This window comes from Pezoporus flaviventris, unplaced genomic scaffold (genome assembly GCF_033815535.1).
Source record: "Pezoporus flaviventris isolate CSIRO_AGI_PZ_B2104156 unplaced genomic scaffold, CSIRO_AGI_Pfla_v1 ptg000041l, whole genome shotgun sequence".
Classification (NCBI taxonomy): Eukaryota; Metazoa; Chordata; class Aves; order Psittaciformes; family Psittacidae; genus Pezoporus; species Pezoporus flaviventris.
In genome coordinates this window covers 11,748,200-11,769,876 of record NW_026892589.1, presented here as the reverse complement: position 1 = coordinate 11,769,876, position 21,677 = coordinate 11,748,200, and the positions used below count along the sequence as shown (strand labels likewise).

General features: G+C 47.4%; 2 protein-coding genes across 2 annotated transcripts in view; one reads left to right on the top strand and one right to left on the bottom strand.

Annotated features, from left to right (window-relative positions):
* The window catches only part of DNAH10 (dynein axonemal heavy chain 10), a 54,176-nt gene extending 48,538 nt beyond the window's left edge, over positions 1-5,638 (top strand). Inside the window, exons 70-78 of the mRNA XM_061466229.1 lie at positions 893-1,102; positions 1,466-1,561; positions 2,258-2,429; positions 2,858-2,989; positions 3,279-3,490; positions 3,566-3,733; positions 3,937-4,117; positions 4,704-4,849; positions 5,302-5,638. Coding sequence (XP_061322213.1) covers positions 893-1,102; positions 1,466-1,561; positions 2,258-2,429; positions 2,858-2,989; positions 3,279-3,490; positions 3,566-3,733; positions 3,937-4,117; positions 4,704-4,849; positions 5,302-5,448 — 1,464 coding nt within the window. The 3' untranslated portion in view covers positions 5,449-5,638. The remainder of the gene's footprint in view (positions 1-892; positions 1,103-1,465; positions 1,562-2,257; positions 2,430-2,857; positions 2,990-3,278; positions 3,491-3,565; positions 3,734-3,936; positions 4,118-4,703; positions 4,850-5,301) is intronic.
* Positions 5,639-5,730: 92 nt separating this feature from the next.
* Positions 5,731-20,749, bottom strand: CCDC92 (coiled-coil domain containing 92). Its single transcript, XM_061466216.1, has 4 exons — positions 20,629-20,749; positions 9,653-9,799; positions 9,264-9,305; positions 5,731-8,416 (listed from the first exon to the last, which is right to left on the bottom strand). The coding sequence occupies exons 2-4, from the start codon at positions 9,780-9,782 to the stop codon at positions 7,641-7,643; spliced, it is 948 nt and encodes a 315-aa protein (XP_061322200.1). The 5' UTR covers positions 9,783-9,799; positions 20,629-20,749; the 3' UTR covers positions 5,731-7,640.
* Positions 20,750-21,677: the final 928 nt, after the last annotated feature.

The window sequence follows — 21,677 nt, the reverse complement described above, 5'->3', positions numbered from 1 at the left end:
GGAATATGTGGAGAGACAGAAACAGCCCCGTCAGCCCTGATGCTGAGCTCTGTCTCGCCTGGCAATAGTGCCAGTGGAGCAGACATTCTAATAGGATAATGGTTTCCAGCTGCTCCTCCGGGCTGCAGCATTCATCACAAGCAGCTGAGCTGATTACTTTGAAGGCACAAGCCATGATGCTGTCCTAATGCTCAGTTCTGCGGCTGCTTCGACTCTGTTGTGGTGAACCAGTCCTGGAAACACCATTACTTTATTGCACAGATTTGAAAGCAGTGGCATGAGAGATCCACCTAGTACGTGCTCTGTGTGTCAGCGGAGCATACTGGAGTGTTCACCTCCAGCAGTGCTTAGTGCTGCAGTGGGGAGGAGTGAGCATGAACCTCTCTTTCAAGACTGCATATGCACACTTTGTAGGTCTCACTGTGAGCAGTGAGAACAAAGGTTTCATGGCACTTAGAAAAAAGCTGCCAGGAAGCTGGCTCTGCCTCAGTTTGCTCATCAGTAAAGCCCTGTTACAGACAGTGGCAGGTAGGAGACACCAGAATGTGTAAAGTACTGATATTACAGTAAATTAGATTAGTACTGATATTACAGTAAATTAGATCCTCAAATATGACAAATAATAAGGTCTTTCCAATAGCATATTTGTAAAATAATAGTGAGTTTCTGTTTACAGATGTGTGTTTTCCTTGATAAATTCTATGAAGAGATTCTGTGATTAAAAAAGGCTCTGTTTCACGTCTGTACTCAAAAATATCCATATTGATACTACTTTGGGAAGCTGCTCAGAATTTCCACCCTTGCACTGCAGAGCCTGGGGAATGTGGTGCATTTACAGCTCATTTTCCTGAGGCTCTCCAGGGATTGACAGCTTCCCAAATCTTTCTGGTAGGTTGTGACAGAACCACCGAATGGTCTGAAGCTGAATATGAGAGCCACCTACTTCAAAATTCCTAAGGATGCCTTAGAGCAGTGCCCACATCCTGCCTTTAAATCCTTAGTCTACGTCTTGGCGTTTTTCCACGCTGTGGTTCAGGAGAGAAGGAAGTTTGGGAAGGTTGGCTGGAACGTTCTGTATGATTTTAATGAATCTGATTTCCAGGTAAGACGATGATTACAACGGTTCTTACACTCTTGAGTTGCTCCAAACGCTTCTGCAGACACAGAGTCTGTCCAGCTCCGATCCCTTCTCACAGGAACATTTTGCTTCATGTTTTTTCTGCTGCTGTGGCGTTATGCAGACACCTGATCTTCTGTAATACCAGTTTTGGCCACTAAAAATTCATCAGATTCCAAATCCTTCATATCTACATTACCTCTCTCATGGGTCTCTTTTCTTAAGAGTATTTATGCTTTTTAATGATTTGAGAAGTCAGTTTTAAAACAAGGACTGTTTTAAATAAAACCTATATATGTGTATAGCTCATTTATGAACCTATCTCGCCTATTCCAACAACTTCCTTAGGTCTGCATGGAAATCCTTAACACATACTTGACAAAAGCTTTCCAGCAAAATGATGATAAAATCCCCTGGAGCAGTCTCAAATACCTCATTGGTGAGGTGAGTGCCTGCACTGTCACCGAGGAGCACTTGATGGTGAAAGAATGCAGATAAATGACGTTTCCTGTCTGCAGAGGCTCAAGTATCCTCAAGTAAAGCTGAGCATCCCTCCTGGGCAGAGTTGACACTCCCGTGTAGCCCTGAGCAAGTCACTTAATCTCATTGCCTCAATGAAATAGGGCCACTGTGTGTAGCTGCACCACAGGGGACTTCTGGTGCTTAATTAATTTTGAATGAGAGAGCCCTTGGGATCCTGCTGAAAGGCACTGAACAGCACAGCCTCCCAGTGTTACTAGTTCAGTGTGTGTTGCTGATGGGAGCTGTACACGTGTTCCCAAAGCTCTTGCCATGCAGTATGTGACTGTGTTGTGTACTGTATATGCAGTGCTGGTTCATGCACATGAAATCCTGCAGAAAACTGTTATTGTAGTCACTTTCAGCCACAGCTGAGTGTGAGCCAGCACCCGAGGAAGGTGCCACTGCACATAAAGCTCAAAGAAGGGCCATTAGAAGTGCCTGGAGCTGTGCTCTCAAGACTAAGACCAGAAACTTGACAGAGGAGATGTGCTTGGTGTCCCATGGGGCACACAGCATCACACCACGCAGTTACTGCAAAGGCAGAGAGCATTTTGGGCTTTTAACTGTATTTGCTGCTCTAAAAGCCAGCACTGTAGCACTGCTGTGATTCATCTCTAGGTGATGTATGGTGGGCGCGCAATCGACAGCTTCGATCGCCGCATTCTGACCGTCTACATGGACGAGTACCTCGGGGACTTCGTATTTGACACATTCCAAGTGTTTCATTTCTATAAAAACGACAGGGTTGATTACCAGATTCCACAAGGGACTGTAAAGGATGACTTTGTTGGTAAGAAATGCTTTTCCTGCCACTACGTTAGCATGAATAAAGCCATAAAGTCTATTTCCACTATACATTCTCTGCATATGACATTGCTGCCTGCGAGAAGCTGAAGGAACTTCAGGCAGTGTGTGTGTACGTGGTGGTCTAGCCCACTGGTGAGACTGTTCTTGCTTTATATGAGCAGCCCCTGTAATGCGAGCTTACCAGTGAGCTCCTCATGTCTTTAAAAGAAATAAAAGCCCCCATTAACAGTAGGTTCATTTTGTTTGATCTTCCCAAGGGGTTAAAAATGTTTATTTGATCCTTGCAGTGTTTCAATCCCAGCTGTAACACTTCCCCAGGCAGAGCAGCAACAAAAGTCCCTGCACTACTCTCTTTTGCCTGGTAGCTGTGGTTTAATTATCATGTCTTTAGGAGCATGTTTTTTCTTGCAGAGGCAATTGAATCGCTGCCCCTGGCCAACACTCCAGAGGTGTTTGGTCTTCATGCCAATGCCGAGATCGGGTACTACACACAAGCAGTGCGGGATATGTGGAGTCACCTCCTTGAGCTGCAGCCTCAAACGGGTGAGTTCTCTCTGAGTGGTTGTGTAAATGAGAAACAGGAGGTGGCTGGTGCCAGCGTGTCACAGCCGCCTCAGGGTGCACCCTCCATGGGGGTGGGAGGGTGGTGGGGGCACAGAGGGAAGGTCTGGCATGGGGGCAGGTCACAGCACACCCAAGGGAGGCTGCTGCAGCAGAGCGTGAAGCTTTGAATGCCAGAAGGGGAGTCAGCTCTCAAAGCTCCCCTAGGGAGTTAACAGCGGGAAGGGGGAGCCTGTGCAGATCTAGTCTGACTGAACTGTTGTGGTTTCAGGTGGTACTGGTATGGGAATCAGTCGAGATGAATACATTGCAAATGTTGCTAAGGATATAGAGAATAAAATACCACAAGCGTTCGATCTTGACCACATACGGAGACATTTTGGACGAGACCTTTCCCCTACGACCGTGGTGCTGCTGCAGGAGCTGGAACGTTTTAATAAGCTGATTGTGTGCATGGCAAAGTCGCTGGCTGAGCTCCAGCGTGTAAGTAAGGACAGAGCTCCTGCTGCACACAGCAGCTGCAGGCAGTCAGGCCTCAGCCTCTCCCTGTCTTTCCAGGCCTTGGCTGGGGAAGTTGGGATGAGCAGTGAGCTGGACGATGTGGCTCGGGCTCTCTTTAATGGGCAGATCCCTGGCATCTGGCGGCGCCTGGCCCCGGAGACACTCAAAACACTTGGAAACTGGATTATTTTCTTTATAGAGCGGTATAAGCAGTACAGCACCTGGGTAAGTGAGCGCCTGCAGAAAGCCTTTTGTTGTGTTAATCTGCATGCTAAGATCTACACACTGCTTTAGGTAAGTTACTTGAACTCATGGCAGTCACCGCCAAGCACCGTAATGAACTGTTCCACCAGACTGGCGTGTGAGAGCCTCTGCCCCTGCTGAGCATGAGGTGTGGTGGGAGGACCAGAGATTGTCTCTGATTGCAGGTTAACGAGCGTGAGCCAAAGGTGATGTGGCTCTCTGGCCTGCACATTCCTGAATCCTACCTGACGGCTCTTGTTCAAGCCACCTGCAGGAAAAACAAGTGGCCCTTGGATCACTCCACCCTCTACACCGAGGTAACCAAGTACAAGAGTGCACAGGACATCAGTGAAGAGCCTGCTCAAGGTTGGTGTCATTATGATTATTTGGCAAACGTAATAAAGTAGTTGACAGGTGAGCTAGAACTGGCTTGGCCCACTGAGTTACTCAGCTCACACCTCCACAGACCATACTCTTGGGTTTACATCTCACAAGCTGGGCTCTGGTTGCCATTTTCCTGCAGGGCCTCTGCAGGCACCCAGCACTATTGCCCTTCTCATCTCTTTCCACCCATGTGCAAGTACCTGAACCTGCAACCTCTCCCTTCCTTGCTCTCTGCTGCTTTCTAAGGGCCACAGCAGCTGTACAAAGCTCTAGTTACACCACGAATCATGTATTGAAAGGTGTTTAAACAGAACGCACACACAATTAGGTATGACCATGCATAAATGTATCTTTATGAAACCTCTACGACTAGCAAGGCTCTAATTACTAACTGTAACAAACTCTGGCTAAAGAGGCCAACCAGGCACTGCTGCTGGGTGCTAGACCTGACTGGGAACAGAGGAGTTAAAAATCCCAACCTGACAGTTTGAGCCAAAACAAGCCCCACGCTGTCAGTTAAAGGCACTCAGTTCCATTTACACGAGGTGTTGCACTTCTGTCCTTGCAGGCTGCTTTGTTTCTGGGCTGTTCCTAGAGGGAGCGGACTGGGACATGGAGCACGGCTGCCTCGTCAAGAGCAAGCCCCGAGTCCTGGTGGTGGAGCTGCCCATTCTGAACATCATCCCCACGGAAGCGCACAGGCTCCGGCTCCAGGTACCTTCCTCCAGGAGCACAATGGCTGATGGGCTGCTTAACTGCCTCTGGTTTCACGGCTCACCTGCTGGCAGTGCCTTCCCTTCCCTCCCCCTTAGCACAGGCAGCCGTAGTTTGTCCTTAGCACTACAGTACAGCTGAACCCATCTCCCTGTGTTAGCTGTCACTGGTTTTCTTAGAGTCACACTCAAGGGGGTTCCTACAGTTGCTGCCTTTTTTCCATTGAGGCACTCAGGGGTTGGGACACTCTTACACCCCCACTGTGCTCTTCACTGTTCCCCAGTCCCTGACAGTGGCACAAAGGACATTACCTGGGTGTCAGCTATTTAAGGCTTAAACCAAAAAGAATGAATTTCTGCAGACAGTCGCCTGCCCCGATGCCCTTCTTGCGCCCAGTTTCACGCTGGACCGCACGCCCTGCTCAGCACCCTCCTCCCTCCATGCTCTTTCAGAACACACTCCGGACCCCCGTGTACACAACCTCCCTGAGACGGAACGCCATGGGCTTCGGCCTGGTTTTTGAAGCCGACCTTCACACCACAAGGCACACTTCCCACTGGGTGCTGCAAGGCGTCTGTCTCACCCTGAACACGGACTGACAGCATGAAGTGGCACGAGATCGTCCCCACAGAATCCAATCCCTTAGGGGGGCAGAAAAGGTAATTATGAAACGAGGCAGAGGTTCCTCCCCATGGTGGGTGTGTGTGTTGAGTTAAGCCCACGTGACTTTAAATAGTACAACAGGAAAAAGCTCTTACTGTCAATAAATGCATTTGAAGAGGGAACTGATTTTCACCATTTGCATTTCCTTTCAGAAAGGCTCCACGCTGGGCTGTGTCCAGCAGAGGTAATGAGTTCAGTCTCGCACACACAAAGGCCTGTAGGGTTGTAAGAAATGTTTTTAATTGCCCAAAGCATCACTTCTGCTGTGCTTCAAAGCAGTGCCGTCCATCATCCTTGAACAAGCAGCAGGGTAGATCAGTCATACAAGACATGGCCATAAAAATATGGCAACAACAGCCAGAAAACCCAACCCCACTGCTGGGCAACGCAATACACGTACAGTAGTAACACAGAGTAACACTCTTGAACCAACCCTTTTCCAGTAACACTGCTTTTCCCTATCCCTCCCCACCATTCCCAGAACAATTCCCGCCACACAACCAGCCAGGCACAACACTGAGGAGTCTCTTGGGCTTCAGAACAGCAAGAGCCCGAGTCACAAGGGAGCGTGGGGTGGGCCCAGGATGCCTGAGGGCTCCATCTCTGCCTGCACGGGCTCATGGACAGCGCCACTGTCATCCTGCCCGTGCCTTTGGGAGAGCCGACAGGCAGGGATCCACAGCTCCTGAGGGACACACACCAACACACAGCTGCAGGAAAGCTTACGGGGCACACTAGAGCTGGGAAGGGGAAGGACAGAGGGCAGGCAGGGATCCTTCATCAGCTTTCACTGGGATTATGCGTTCCAAATATTTAAAGGCACATCATAAGCTTAGCAGCATTTGGGAGCCATCGTTTCCTGCTGCTCCTGCTCAGAGGCTGCAGACGAGAGTGAAGCAGAGGTGAGCTGGAGGTGCTGATCACAATTTAAGAAGAATGGTCAATTTGTGCTCCTTTCCTCAAACCACAGCCCCACAGCTCCCACTATGCCTTTCTTTCCTAGGAAATACATGATAAAAAAGAATCAAGTAGTCTAACAGCCACTGGGTCTACCTGTTGCTCACTAGAAAGGAGTAGGGGAATGGGGGCAAGTGCAAGGCAGGTCCATCCCAATCCACAAGGACAGAACTCCAGGATGGCAGGTTCTCCTCCTGTAGGAATTGGTTACATCACTTAACTGTTAAGACACACATTCAAGAGGGACAGCTCAGTTTCCAGGCTGGCAGAAGCCAGCACTGGCTGACAGTGCCCAGACAAGACTCAGGGTTTTTGGGAAACAAAAATCATCCCTTTAGAAAAAAAGTGCAGGTTAGAGCATAAAGACCCATTTCCATATTGGACAGCCAGGTGCGTTCTCTCCCTGGAAAAGGAGCTCTGAGCCAGTATGGAAGGTGCTACAAGTGCAGTGTGCTGACAGAGTGAAATGTGTAATGGAGCCATTCAGTTAAAATCTGAAACAAACCAAAAACGCCCCCCAAACACCCCGTGTTCATACTCTGAGATCATTAACCCTTTAAAAGAGTGCTTTACCCTCACCCCCCCCAGTGTTAAACAAAGCCACAAACCAAAGTATTTGGGATTAATCAAGTAATGCTCACTGGGACACTCAGGACTTTGAGACAGAGAAACTAAGAACACAGTTTGCAGCCAGGTGCACGTGAAGAAGACGATGTCCTTCGCTCACTTTAATGTGCTTCTGCACTCTCTTCAACACTAGTGTGAGAAAGGCTTTGCCATGGAGGTTGGTGCGAAGTGCTTATGTGAAGCCAAAGGAGCCCCCGGCAGCTGGAACGCTGGCAGCCGTTCTACTTAGGTTTGTTTGCACTAATAGTGATTCACAGCGCAGCCCGCACCTTCGTCCACACGAGTGGTTACAACTGATGGAGCGGTGCGCAGAAGCAAGCGGTCAGGTACCCCTGATTTGGCCACAGCATGTAGTAGTTATACACCTTGCCATGTGAACACAGTCCTATTAGGTTTCCTTAGAGGAGAGTAATCTATTAATGATGGATCTGGAAGAAGTTTGGCATGCATGGGGCGTCAAAAGAAACTTTACTGCAGGTGCTAATTATCCTACAGGATCACAGTGCATAAACAGCAACAGAACAGAGCATTGCAGTGGTTTTACTCAAACAGTTCTGTCTGTCCCTGAGTGCTTCCTGACCACTTTGCTTCCATGGACCTGATCCACCGCCAGCGTTTCCACCTCCGGCTGGGGCTGGGCTGGCGCGGCGTGATGGATGCGATGCGCCACCCCAATGTGGGCCTTGTGCGGCTTCTCTCGGGCCGGGCTGTGCGACTCACCCGGGGCACGGTCTGAAGCAATGGGTGGAATAACCAAGGGCCTCTCCTTAATGAGATGCACCTCTGCCGTCTCCCTGGCCAAGAGGAACGGGGTGGGATCTGGCATGGCATCCACGGGCTCTCTCAACAGCAGCTTCCGACTATCCGACCCTATTCTGTAGGCCTCTTCGAACTCGGGGTTCAGCGGTGTCGACAGACTCTTCTTCATTCTGCGCCGCGGGGTCTCCGGCAGTTTGTCTTTGGGGGGGGACGGCTTATAGCTGGACAGCACGGGACTGCCAGAAGGGGTCCCCTCCGAAGTCCCACTTGAGCTCATCAGCTTCTTCTTAGTTGCATGCAGCTGGGAAGTTAAGTAGGCAATAGTGCTGGCCCTCTGCTCTAGTTCGCTCGACAACATATTGAGCTTATGGCTTTTCATTTTCAACTCTTCCAAATACTTCTTTTCTCTCTCTTTGATGGTGTTTTCCAGCACCATTATCATTGCGTTCTTTTGTTCGAGTTCTTTCAGTAACTCACTGTTTTCAGCCTCTTTGGCTTTCAGCTGAGCTTCCAAATCTTTGCACTTACTTTTGAGTTCATCACTTCTTGAAGTGCCATTTTCTAGAAGAACAGGAAAAGCAGAAGTGCTTCAAGTTAACAATAGCCACTAGGAAAAACAGTGCAGTAGGGTTCCTTTTGCCATCCCAAAGAGTAACTTCAGCTAATGCTCTGAAAATTACTGCCTCTTCAGAAGCAACAGGACAGCTTTTAAGGAAATGGTGCCACTCACCATGGTTTAATGGCGTTGATACCAAGCAGAGATGCTTCACGTGTTCTGGGGAACAGGGATTACAGAAACCATGCCTGAACTTGATGAAAATCTGAGCTATTTTGCAAATCCTTTGCTTATTAAAGAGGAACTTCTCCCCCTGCCAATGTCAGCCTGGCTGGAAAGGGTGGCGGAGCTGCTGCCACAGCTCACCAGGAAGAGGAGCTCAGGCTCTAGCTTCACCTCTCCACAGGCAGCTGCAGCCCGTGACTCTAAGGCTAACACTTCTCACTAAGGCTGACACTGAGGACACATCAGGAACAGGCAGGCTAACACACAGGGTGTAATTACAGTACCAGCTAATAACAGTATCACTCTTCTGCCCCTAGATGAACATCCTATGTTCCCATACAGCATGCAGGGAGCTAACTAGTCTGGTAAGAGAGAGGAGTCAGCAGTTCTACACTCTATTCCTGGCTCTCAAAGATTTCCTGTGTGACCTTGGTAAAGTTGTTGACATTTACTTCATAAATAACAGTAAGTCTGGAAAGTAGAAAACTACTGTTGTACCTTTGGAATTTATACAGTCAACATCCCAAGTGCAAAGTATTCTCACCTACTTGTGATGGAGAAAATACAGACACTGAAGCAGAGGAGGAAGTTTAACATGAACATTAGAAGAAAAGTGCTGTTCCTTACCTGACAGGTCTTCACTCTTTACAGTCAGCTCATAGGTTAAATCTGAGGAGAAAAGTTGGGGTTTTTCGTTAGAACATCATCATTACCCCATGCACCACCCAGTGAGCACATTTACAACAGCACACTTCAATAAAAACACAGGGAACTCTTCCCCCAACTTGAAGCAACAGCAGGAGAGCCACTGCCCTTTATCAAGTCTGTAAAAGAAGTGGAACTATCAGCTTTGAAAATAAACACATTAATCTTTACTTCATGATCATGATCATTCACAGATACACGCCGATCACCCTAAATGCATGCTGGTGGTGTCACAGCTGGAGGAGGGAGCAGTCACCCCATTCCTGTGAACAGAATTAAGCACTGAATGGGCCGAGTCCTCTCCCAGGTACCTGTGCAGTGCTGCTGCAGGCGCCGGATCTCGGCGTGGAGGCCCTTCAGTGTGTTGGCGTGTTCTCGCTGGAGAAACAGCAGGTTCTTCTGGGCGCTCTGCAGCTGGTTCTCCAGGTTGGAAGTCGCCATCCTGACATGTAGTCACCCTGCCAGTGAACAGATGCAGGACTGCATCAGTGGGTTATCTTGCGTATATGAAGATCCTCTCTCTATTGCCAGGCTCAGCAGGAATAGCTGCACTGGGAGGCAATCAAGCAAATACCACGAAAGGTTTTTCTCTTGCATGACTATTACAATTAAAAGTGCTCTAAGGTCATAGAAAGCCTCATTTATACTCCAGGCCACAGCAGTTTCCTTGCAGAACAGCCTTACAAAACTGGGCCTTGGCTACGGCAGCGCTCACACTCAAAGACAGGAATGGTAAAGTGCAGGATGCTGAGGGGCCCCTGTGCTGCAAGGCCTCTGCTGCTCCCGATAAGGCATCAGTGGCTAGGGTGGAAAGGCTAAATTCAGTTATCACTGTAGTTCTGTAAGAACAATCACAGTATTTAGGTTACACAGATAAGAATCAGGACTCCTGTTGCCTGGGCAACTGTCTGTGATGGCATTGCAGCCACAGTCTGTAACCATGGGACCACACGTTGTGCATAAGAGAGCTTAATTCTGTCCCATGGCTGCCCTTAACAGGCTTGTCTCACCACAGGTGTTATCCTTTGGGCTCTTTCTGGTACGTAGTTTTACGACAAATATCTGATTCTGCAAGTTTAATATTGGTAGAGCACACACAGTAACACTGCTGTCAGTCCTGGACGAACACAGCCCTGCTCTGTTCATACTTTCTACCCAAAACAACACCAGACTTATCTCTACATGTATTTAACTGTAAAAAAATCAGGCGAGGGTGTAAGAGACTTTCAAGGAATCCACTTGTGCGCAAGGGGCGAACCAGAGCACTCAGTTACTTTATAACCGAGATCAAAGATTAAATCCAGTGCTCAAGAAGAATGAGGGCACTGGTGTCAACTTGTGCTTTGTCGCACGGAATGGGTCACTTTGTAGTCACCATCGTTGGCAAACAGCAAAAATCATGGACCAAAGATATTCTCAAAGGAGGTTTCCAGCCAGATCAGCAATAAACGAGTTGTACCATAGGCTTCTGCTCTATGATGTGTTGAGAGCGGCTCCATTACTGCCACTGCGGTACCCCCTCACTGCCCATGCATTAAGGACCATCTGAAGATGGACCTCAGAGTCCATCAGCACCATTAATTGTCGGTACTGATGATATTTGAACTGTGTTACATTTCCAAAGTGACATCACCTTGTTCCCAAAGCTGATTTCAGACACGAGCTTTACTGATTCATCCACTTTCTTACGTGATCGTTCTACTCTTACCCGCTGAGTACGAGAGCAGAATAAACCCTGCAGGAGGCCATGCCCCCCCCATTTCTGAGCTCACACTGTCTGGTACAATAAGGCTCAAGAGGGGAGGTTTCATCAAGAAATGTATTTTCCACATGAAACTCTGAGCACTGGCAGTGCCAGGTGAAAGAACAGCCTACGCCTGGAATGCCAAAGCCTTTACTCTCACAATGGTTACTAACAGTGGCTTTATGCCTGTAACTATCATCTGAGCAGATAAAGGCTTCACCACCAGCAACAAGCACTGTTTGTAACTCAGTCCTTGCAAATAAAAGTGTTGTTTAAAAACCAGTTTCTAAGTGCTAGAAAAAGCAAACCAAGGCTGTCACTATGAATCTCCTCTATTGGTACTTCACTGTGATCTCCTGCATCTCAAAGATCACACTAGGAACAGCCTGCTCTGAAGGGAAAAAGAAGGAAATAATCAGAGGCAGGCTGGTTTTCCAGGCTTAGGAAGAAAACAAGAACTACCAGCACCAGAGCATCCGGTAGGTTAACAAGTGAGAGCAATTAAGTCAGCTCACTAGGAATTCCACCTGCAGCCCCTCTGCATCACACAATTTCTCTCTGAGGATACAGGATTAGGGGCTGACTTTCCCACAAGCCTCCCGCAGCTCCCTGTGCTGGTGCAGCCTCGTTGTCTGCCTATCTCCTGCCTTTCCTTCAAGGAAAAGAGAAGGTCACAGCTTCCACAGAGTTTGCAGGCAGCAGCTTCAGTTCACACTGACTCTACCCTGCCCAGCCATGGCTTTTTATACCGTTTTATATGTTACATCCTTTTTATGAGGCCATATGAACACTGTGTAATCCCTGCATGCGTGCTCTGGGGAACAGCCAAAACCATCTGCCATAAGCACAGGGAAAGGGGAAATTGTCTTGCATAGGCAGATGCTTTTGCTACAAAACCTGCTTAGAATTGCACAAATCAGTATTAACGATAACATATTCCCAGCCCCAAGTCAATTTATACCTATTTTACATCAAATCTGGAACCACAAAATTAAACCTAGAATCGACTTCCTTGTTTATTTAGGTCAGGTGAAGATCAAAAGACACCAGGGAAAAACTACAAACTAGTTTTTAAAGCCAAAACATTCACAACTGTCACAAAGTTAAACCATGCACGGGAACTTGAAAAAACCATTCCAGATTAACAGCCACTCTTTAATTTGGCATCCTCAAGTATACCATTAGTGAAAGCTATGAATTACAGAAAACGTTTAATGTCAGTCTCAAATCTGTCAGCAGCTCATGGGATACGATGACACCTACTGACCCACAGTCTCATAAAGTTCTCAAATGGGAAGAGACTCAGCAGTAAACCCCAAACATAATTAAAATGAAATAATAGTTGCTTTTAATACAAGTCAGTGAACATTTCCCCACCACTTCCCTATGCAGATGCTTTGATTTAGTTCCAGGAAGATGGCTGAGAGGGATTTACAGCTACTCCAAGTTCCTTAACAATCCTTAACCTGCTGTTTTTTGGTGTGTAGCACGCACAGCCACAAACTGTACCTAAAGCTGCCTATAAAACAGTTTGGGGAATGCACTGAATTGATTTCACCTCCTGCTCTGAAACAAGGCAGAACGTGCAGCCAAAAGTAAAAGTGCAAGAGAAAGAGCAACATGCAGAAGTCAACTAGCCCTTAAGAGCCTCGATGAGCAATCTTTGCTCCCTCACCATGGAAATCCATGGGACAGCTCTCCAAGCAACCAGTCTCTGGCTGGATTCCTACAGATGAATTAAGCCAATGCTGGGAAGCAAGCTGTAACTGCATAGACCACAGAGCAGTTGGATCACTATGGCTCCCCACTCCTTTTTCCCTTGTCTCCAAAGCAACTTTAAAAATCAAAATCCAGAGTTTGCTCTGCTCACACAATAGGAACTGTGCAATGCCAAGTTGGCAAACTCCCACAAGGAATGCAGATGGTATTTGATAAGGATGATAAAACATTACAAGGGACTTGCAGTCTTCAGTGCCATGACGGTAACATACCTCCTCTTCTGCAGGAAGACTGGTGCTGAATACCAGCAGCGTCCAAACAGCTACTCATGTTTTATCTGGATGGGATGCTGCATTCAACCCCTACAACATGCAAACCTTCTCATTTCACCACCACTAGATACAGCTCAAAGACTGAGCCTTGAGTCCTCCAACAATGGATTCAAAATCTCTCTTTAATAAAGTCTAGGAAGAACAAATGGAAAGCATTCTCTTGGGAATGTTAAGTGCAACACTTTAATCCTTGCTGCACCCATCTAAACCCTCATCTTCCAGTGAAGTGGAGAAGGTAACAACATTCTTGCAAGCTCACTTTAAAAAGGAACTGCTCAGTCTCCTCTAAAAGTGCACATTCCCTTAAGAAGGGAACAAAAAAAAAAAAAAAAAAAAAATCAATCAATCTTAAATTGAAAATGAAAAATACTAAACAAGAGCTTCCAAAATGCAACTTCATTTCATGCTCACTGTAAAGAGCTGCCACCATTTTAACACCAAATTTTGCCTTGCAGAGGACATGCAGGCTCCAGGCCTGTTCTGATCCTAAGTATTTGGATAGAGCTCAAAATATTCCAAGGCAGTGAGCATCTGGCTGAGTGTTAGGTGCCTTTGCACAGAATCAGAGCATCTCTGTAACCCACTGCGAGAGAAGAGGAGGGAGATGCTAATCTATGACTTTAGAGACAGTCCAAAGGAAGCTACTGGAACGAAGCCCAGACAACCACAGTTATTTAACGTTTTCATTCCTGCTTGGTATCCACTCAACAAAACAGAATAACCTCCTTTTACATGGATGGGGTGGCTATCACCTGAGAAGCTGCGTTACCTCTCTGCTAACACATCTCCAAGTCTTCTTGAAACATGTATGGGCAGGCAGGCAGGCATTTTCCTCTCCACTGGTATTTAGCCAGTGTCCCCTCAAAACATGTCAAAAGCTGCCCAAATGATTTTTGCATGCTATACAAAATAGTTTCAAAGCCCTCTCATAAAAACCTTCAAAGTTTCAGCCAGTCTGTGTTCTAATGGCCGTCACCGAACTGACCAAACACTTCCAAACAATGTAGCTCTGATAATAAAACGCCCATCTGACGGACACTTGGCTGTTCTTTGCTTAGATCAGCTCTCCATCTCCAGAGTCATGCCATCCCTGAAGTGTGGGTTCAGCTTATTCCAAAGGACACAGTAAAGGAAACCCTGCAGTCTCCACACCAGCTCGAGGGTTTCGCTCTCCTTCTGCTCAGACATTTGCTCTCAGTTCCCCCAACCTCATTCCATTGTCCAGCAACACCACAGTTTAATCACAGCCTCGTATGTTCCCCCCTCATGCATCTGTGCATTAGACTAAACCACTTAAACTAGTTCAATATTTCTTGAAGTCACGCTTTTCTGTGTGCTAGGCCTACACAACCACCTTCACAAGGTCTTTCCCCTCCTCCAGTGCTCCCTTACCATAAAGGAGTACATCTTCCAGCAACAGCACTACCCCCTCTTTCCCTGCCTTCAGTGTTCAAGTATAACAATGCTGACGTGTAATTATTGTGTAATTACTGTTTTCATATTCTTTCAGTTTGTGTGTTTTAAGCCAAGCAAAATTAGCAGTTCTTTCCTGGAGACAACTGAGGGGAAAAGGAAACGTGCCACTCTCCTCCCAGAGGAAGGGGATGATTTTGCTTTCTCAGCTCCTTTTTGATGCTATTTTACTCCCTTGTTTCTCTGCCTGGCTTCCCCTTTGTTTTCTGCTCAGGGATCCTGCAGACTCTTCACAGTGAATCTCCGAATGTCCCTGAGGAAGCACAGGGTTTAGTATTTAGAGAGAGAACTATTTGTTTGTTACTCCTACAGCAATTGTCTTGGCAGCAGGAAGAACAATTAAGTGGACACTCCTGGTAGCAGTAATTAATTCTTCTAGATGCTCTAAATGAACAAGCTGGTACTTTGCACTGAAATTGCTGTTCACTTACTGTTTGTCTACCTGAAATCACAAGGACTAACAGGAATGATTCACTCAGAGTTTTCCGCGTCCTTGAGACCACCCAACCCCAGGCTTGAGATGCTAAGATCACTACTGGGATGGAGACTTTTGAGAGGCAAATCAGATGGCCCTGCAGTGGCACCTTACACAGATGCAGTTATTCTGACCCTCATGGGCAAGGCTACTTTGTAATTTAGAGGAACAGGCTGGTTCTCTTCTGCTTTCTCACACACAGTCCTGATGAATGGCCTTTATTTTATTCGCTCCTCCATTCTGAGGATAAAATAGGTTGATATTTTAAAAACCTCCATCAAAGACATAGAACACAGACTACACCCCAATAACATCCAGTCAGTTACACTATTGCAAAGGCACATTTAGTCTTTTTAGTAAAGCCAACTGCTTTTGTCAGAATAATATTCAGTTCCCCCGACTAACACCGTATCAGTGTTACACACAAAACTGAGCCTGACTATGTATTTTTCAAAGTCACTAGAAAGTTCTCCAGCTGAAGCTGAATCAGGACTTAAGCTAGTAAGGTGGCTGTGAGAGGGTTCTGTATGAGGGTATGTTAAGTATAACTCCAAAGTCACGCTTAGACACATGCTATACTATGGAAAAGTCACAGAGTTTTTATCAAATATCAAATATCCACTATGAACACTTCGTGTTCTTTAATTTTATTCTCTATGATGAGTAACATGTGAATTGAGTAAAACCAATTGCCAGTTCTGAAGGCTTGCTGAAACACAAACCAAGCAAATTACTACACTGGTTTCACATGAGAGCCTTGAGCAGTTCTTTCCCCCGTAACAGGCAAATAACCTGCGAGCACACATTTAGACAGCCAGCCTAGCTGTGACTGTGTCTCACCCATTCCATTTACATGCTCTGAGCCTGACCTTACTGTTGCATTTCTGAAATACTCCAAAAACACCTTCCTGGTCACTCAGTGAACCAGGTCAGGGAAGTGGGTGGGTGCTGCTGACAGCAAACCTGTTTTCCCACTGGCTGTTTTTTCAGGTGCTGGGTTCAGGCAGCACAGGGAAAAAGTGGAAAACAATAAATAATGAGTGTAAGGTGGGCAGGGGAGGAACAGGCACAACTGCTCCCTGCACCAGCACCGGGCTCACCTGAGCTGCAGCTCGTGCGGGAGAGGTGACTTCCAGAGCTTACCTGGAGTACTTGTGAAACACAGCAAAAGGCACCAAAGCCTTACAGCTAAATAAATCTGTTCTCCTCGGAGAGAGCCATCTACAGAGAACAGCTACTGTAACAGCAGCTCTGCAGAACAGCACAACTGTTCCGCAGGCAGGTTTACCAGGCTGAGGAGTGCGCTTTTCTCTAATGCATTATTCTGTGCTGCTGTTTCATAAGCCATTGATTTTATTATTTTAGAACAGCAACTACAATCAAACATAGAAAAATTGCTCTCCACTTTGCTAAAGTAAATGTTCTGAGAGCTGACGACAGGAAATTTAGTAGTGGTTATGACCTATGGCTAAGTCCTTCCTTAAGCAAATGTAACATATTTTTTAAGTAAATAGGATGCCAAGACAAAGAATTTCAAGGAGACGCTTTATACTCTTACTTACATAACCCAGGTACCTCAAATGGAGACAAGAGAACTGTACACAGCTTGAATCAAGCTTTGCAAAACAAACCAGCACAGGTACTTTATTACTCAGCAACCTGCTGCTAATGGCATCGCTCGCACGAATTTTTCCAGGCAGACGGACACTTCTAGAGCTCCACACCTCTGCTTCACAAAACCACGGCACTCTGCACCTTTTGTGCCCTCCCTCGGGGCACTGACTCAGATTACAGGGAGCTATTGTTCCTGGCGCCTTTCCAGAGGCACCTATTGCTCTGTTCAGGGAGAAGCATGAAATTTAAAGAGTTTTCAGCCAAGCAATGTCGTTAAATAACACTGATCTGAAATCCTGTCTCATCCAAATAATTAAGACCAACAAGCAGCAACGTATTTTAACATTAAGCATAAACCAAAGGTTTTCTGGGAGTGAAATGAGAACAAACATGCTTCTCAATAGCAGGCACAAAACAGCGATCGAAATAAAAGGCTTTTTTTCCAAGGGTTATTTAAAAGCACCTGCACAAACAGCTTGAGAAGATCTGATGCACTCCGAGGACATTGTTTTCACCAGTATCTTGTCACAGTAGCAAACAAATGCATTGCTCCCATTTGTAGTACCATGCCCTTTAATATAATAAAAAATGAGTTGGTAGATCACCATAAAACACTATTAGACACAATTATCCATTGATCACATGGAGATACTGAATAACACCCATCATCACACTGCCAGACATCCCTGTTTACAGGAAGCCAATTTTTGTATCACTTAACAACAAGCAGAGACTAATCAGGCACACATCCATGGAAGATGGTACAACCAACAGGATACATAAAGGATGCCAGGCCTTTTCGAGTGAAGGAATCAGAGGAGAGGTACAGCAGGGAGGAAGTGGGGTAGGGGGTTACATTCAGACTTGGCTCACTATTCATGATCCTCATTTCCTTTTCCAGATGTCACATTAGTGCACCAGAAGGGAGCAGAGAGATTGTTTTGGCTGCTGCAGATGCAAAGGAAACCAGAGCTGTGGTGATAACATTTCTGCCTGAACAAAGGGCACCCTCCCCACCGCAGCTCTGTGGGCTCTGGGCAGCAGCACTCGGTACCTTGTTCCCAGGGACACACAGGCTCTGCCAGAGACTTCTGACAATGCCGCTTATGGTTACATGATATCAGCTTATTGCAGCATATTCCTACCAGTAGCAACAGTGTGGAAGCTGCAGTAAGACATGGACTTAGGTCTGTGCTTCTCTTATTTCACAGCTACTCACAATGTTTTATTGTGCTGCAGCAGACACCAAGGAGGCTGCAGAAAGCCAGAGCCGAGACCTTTCATGCAACTATCTTCATTCAACACAAATATACTTAGATTTTTTTCCTTTCCTCATATGTGGCTTTGTTTCCTAAACCAGCACTAGGAAAAGCCATGCCATTGGTTAGTCAGAAGATACTTACTCCCCTGACAACATTAGGTTATCCAAAATGCTCATTTTTTGGTAAATCACTGCTCATCAAAAGCCACTACTGTTAGTTACTAGCAGACACACAGATACATACAGATGCACAAATATACATAGAAAGTGTCACTCACCAGCAAAACCAATTCTCAAGCATTACACATGCTTTCAGAAAGTTGAAGGTGTTTGTTCCCTGTGCAAAGTAAATCACAATTTGCTACATTTCTTTAAACTTCACTATGAGAAGCGAGGTTCAAGATGAATAAGAAGATGAATTCCATGATAGTGTTCTGTTTACACAAGTATTCCAATGCATTGTGAATCCTGAGGCTATAAAAGCAATTCTTCAAAAGTTTTGCCATTTTAAACGCCATAGAAAAGAAATGAGACACTTCAAAATGAGACAGTAGCAAAAGTAAACTTGCAAACCAGTTTATCATAACTGTATTCCCTCTATTAAACTGTTTATAATGGTAAAAAAAAAGTTACTTTATATTACAGTGCACATTCTGGAATAATAGCATTGGGAAGCTTTTCTTCTGCCTATTGCTGTTAAAGGATTGACTAATGTAGTAGATCTGGATGAACAAACATATTGTATTTAACACCTACAGCCTCCTAAATTAGGGCACACAGAGGAACAGTTTGATTTACAAGTGACAAATGTATTTTTTTCATTTATAAATGACAAAAATACATTTACAGAAATAATTTAAAAGCCCTGACAGTGTGCAATTATACCTGAAACCTGTGCTAAGGGAAAACAGCTTCAAGGAACAAAATAAGATGCTGTTCTAGAGTCTGAAACAACTTCTGGACTGAAAACTACATATAGCATTTGGATTGGTCATGAGACTTCCATCTTTCCTAGAGGGATGGGGAAAGGAAACTTTACAGATACACTAAGCAGAAGTATAGTAATAGGATGAAAACAAGCAGCTAGGCATCAGTTTAGCCAATATTCATCTTTTCTATTGAAGCAGCTGATGCATTCCTGTTGCGACCTCTTGATCTTTGTTGTTTCACTGAAAATAACTGCTGGAACATCAGTACAACCAAAAGCTTGAAAAATTAATATCACAAGTCTGCCATTACCTGCTTACAAAGCACCTGCTTTAAATAGAACAAATCAAAAGGTGCAGTTTAAGAGCATAAATGTCTCCCACAGGCTCACTCATAATAAAGCACCACAAAATTATGTTCACTAATGAGTAAGTTACATGAAAAAAGGGACTGTATTTACAGTCGCATCCTTTTGTCTTTCTAAATTTAATTTTGTAATTTGTATTTCAAAAGCATCAATAAAGCTTTTTAAGCTTAAGCACCTTCCCATGTAGACAAAGCCAACAAGTATACCCTGGATGCTTCTTATGCACCTGCAATGCAGATCAAAACAGACAATTCCAACCTCAGCACTGCCTCAGCTCCTGTGCTTTTATTTACGTTCACTGTCTCAGCCTTACAGGATTTAATAAGGCAAAACCGCATACCACTGTTGTCCACAGTGGGAGCGGCCCCTCCTTCCTCCTTGCTGTCCCACCCCAAGTCCTGCGTAGGGAAACAGAACATCTATGCGGCTGGAAGAACCTCCATGTCTGAGGATGCCCTGCACTTCTTTGCTGCCACAGCCACAAGCGACATTCTCCTCAGAAGAAAAAACCTCATCTCAAATGAGGACCACTCCCTACCCACCCATGAGACTACTCCCTACAAAACCCATCCATCCATCCATCCATCCATCCATCCATCCATCCATCCATCCATCCATCCATCCATCCATCCTCTCTTGCAGAGAGATGCAGAGCAACTCATGCAAACAACACTGTTGTCACTTTCCGAGTGAACGCGTACCCTACAGAAGGCAGCGGTGAAGGATGCGATGCTCACCCTGCCCCAGCGGGTGTGGTGGGGTCAGCAGCGCCGCTGATACCCGCCTGCCTGCGCAGACGGCCGCGGGAGGGAGGCGGCCGGGCGGAGCGCTCCCTCCTGAGCGGGGAAACATTCACAGCCAGAAACCAAAGGAACGCCCTGTGCCGAGCCAACCCAACGGACAGATGCGGGCGAAGTGAGAAACAGGATAACCCCTTTTCTCCTCCGGTGCTTCAGAGACCAGGGAAAAGGCCTTCTATCCTGTTAGACGAGGGAAGGAGGCACTCTGGTGCAGCGCCAGCGCGCCGCGGGCAGCAGCAGCCCGTCCCGCACCTCAGCCGCTGCAGTACCGCGGGCTGCCCGCCCGGGCTGCTCCCGCCCCGCCGCACCGGCCGCTCTTCCCCCCTACGACCCAACACCGCGACCGACCGCGGAGAGGGGCCGGCGGGCACCCCGATCCCCTCTCGGGGCCGCGCAGGAGACGGGCGGCGGGTGCGCGAGGAGGTGAGGCCTCAGCCCCCTCAGGGAGCGGCGATGCCGCTCACCTGCCCCGCGCCCAGCCCCGGGGTCGCGGTGCCGTTACCGCCCCGTGGCTGACGCGCGGAAGCTGCCGTGCGCCGCCAGGGTCCCGCAGCCGGGCCGGGGCCGCGCCTCACCTGCTCCTTGCTCCGCGGCCGTGCCGAGTCGCCGCCGCCAGCAGCGCGCAGCAGCCCCGCGGGGCCGCACTTACCGGCCGCGGCGGGGACCGGGGGCGGCGGCGCAGGCGCAGGTACGGCTGCGGCAGCCCGGCCCGTCGCTATGGCAACGGGGGGTGTCAGCCCTGTCACCGGCAGCGGCCTTGTCCCCGCCCAAGGGCGGGGCGCGCGCGGACACCGGCCGGGGCGGGCACGGTCTTGTGCGCTGGGGTGGCGACTGTCGTGTCGTGTGCACAACAGCGTGCACCATCGTGTGCGCTATCGTGTCGTGTGCACAACAGCGTGCACCATCGTGTGCGCTATCGTGTCGTGTGCACAACAGCGTGCACCATCGTGTGCGCTATCGTGTCGTGTGCACAACAGCGTGCACTACGGTGTCGTGTGCACAGCAGTGTGCACTACGGTGTCGTGTACGCAACGGTGTGCGCTATCATGTGCACAGTTGCATCGTGTGCACACCAGCATGCACTGTCGTGCACAATTGTGTCGTGCGCTATCGTGTCATGCACAACAGTGTGCACTATAGTGTGCACTATGGTGTGCGCTGTCGTGTTACACACAACTGTGTCGTGTGCACAGCAGTGTGCACTGTAGTGTGCACTGCGGTGTGCGCTATCGTGTCGTCCACAACAGTGTGCACTATTGTGTGCACAACGGTGTGCACTGTCATGTGTGCAATTGTGTCGTGGGCACTATGGTGTGCACTATGGTGTGCACTATCGTGTTGTGTGCACTATTGTGTGCGCTATTGTGTGCACTATCGTGTTATGTGCACGGTGTTGTGCACAGTCATGTGCAGGGTCGTGTTGTGTGCACAGTGGCCGCACAGAATCAGCCAGGTTGGAAACACCATTAAGTTCATCAACTCCAACTGTTCCCCAGCACTGCCAAGGCCACCGCTAAACCGTGTCACCAAGGGCCTCTTCTATGCATTATCTGAACACTTCCAGGGATGGTGAGTCCAGCACTTCCTGGGCAGCCTGCTCCAGTGCCTGGAAACTGGAACATAT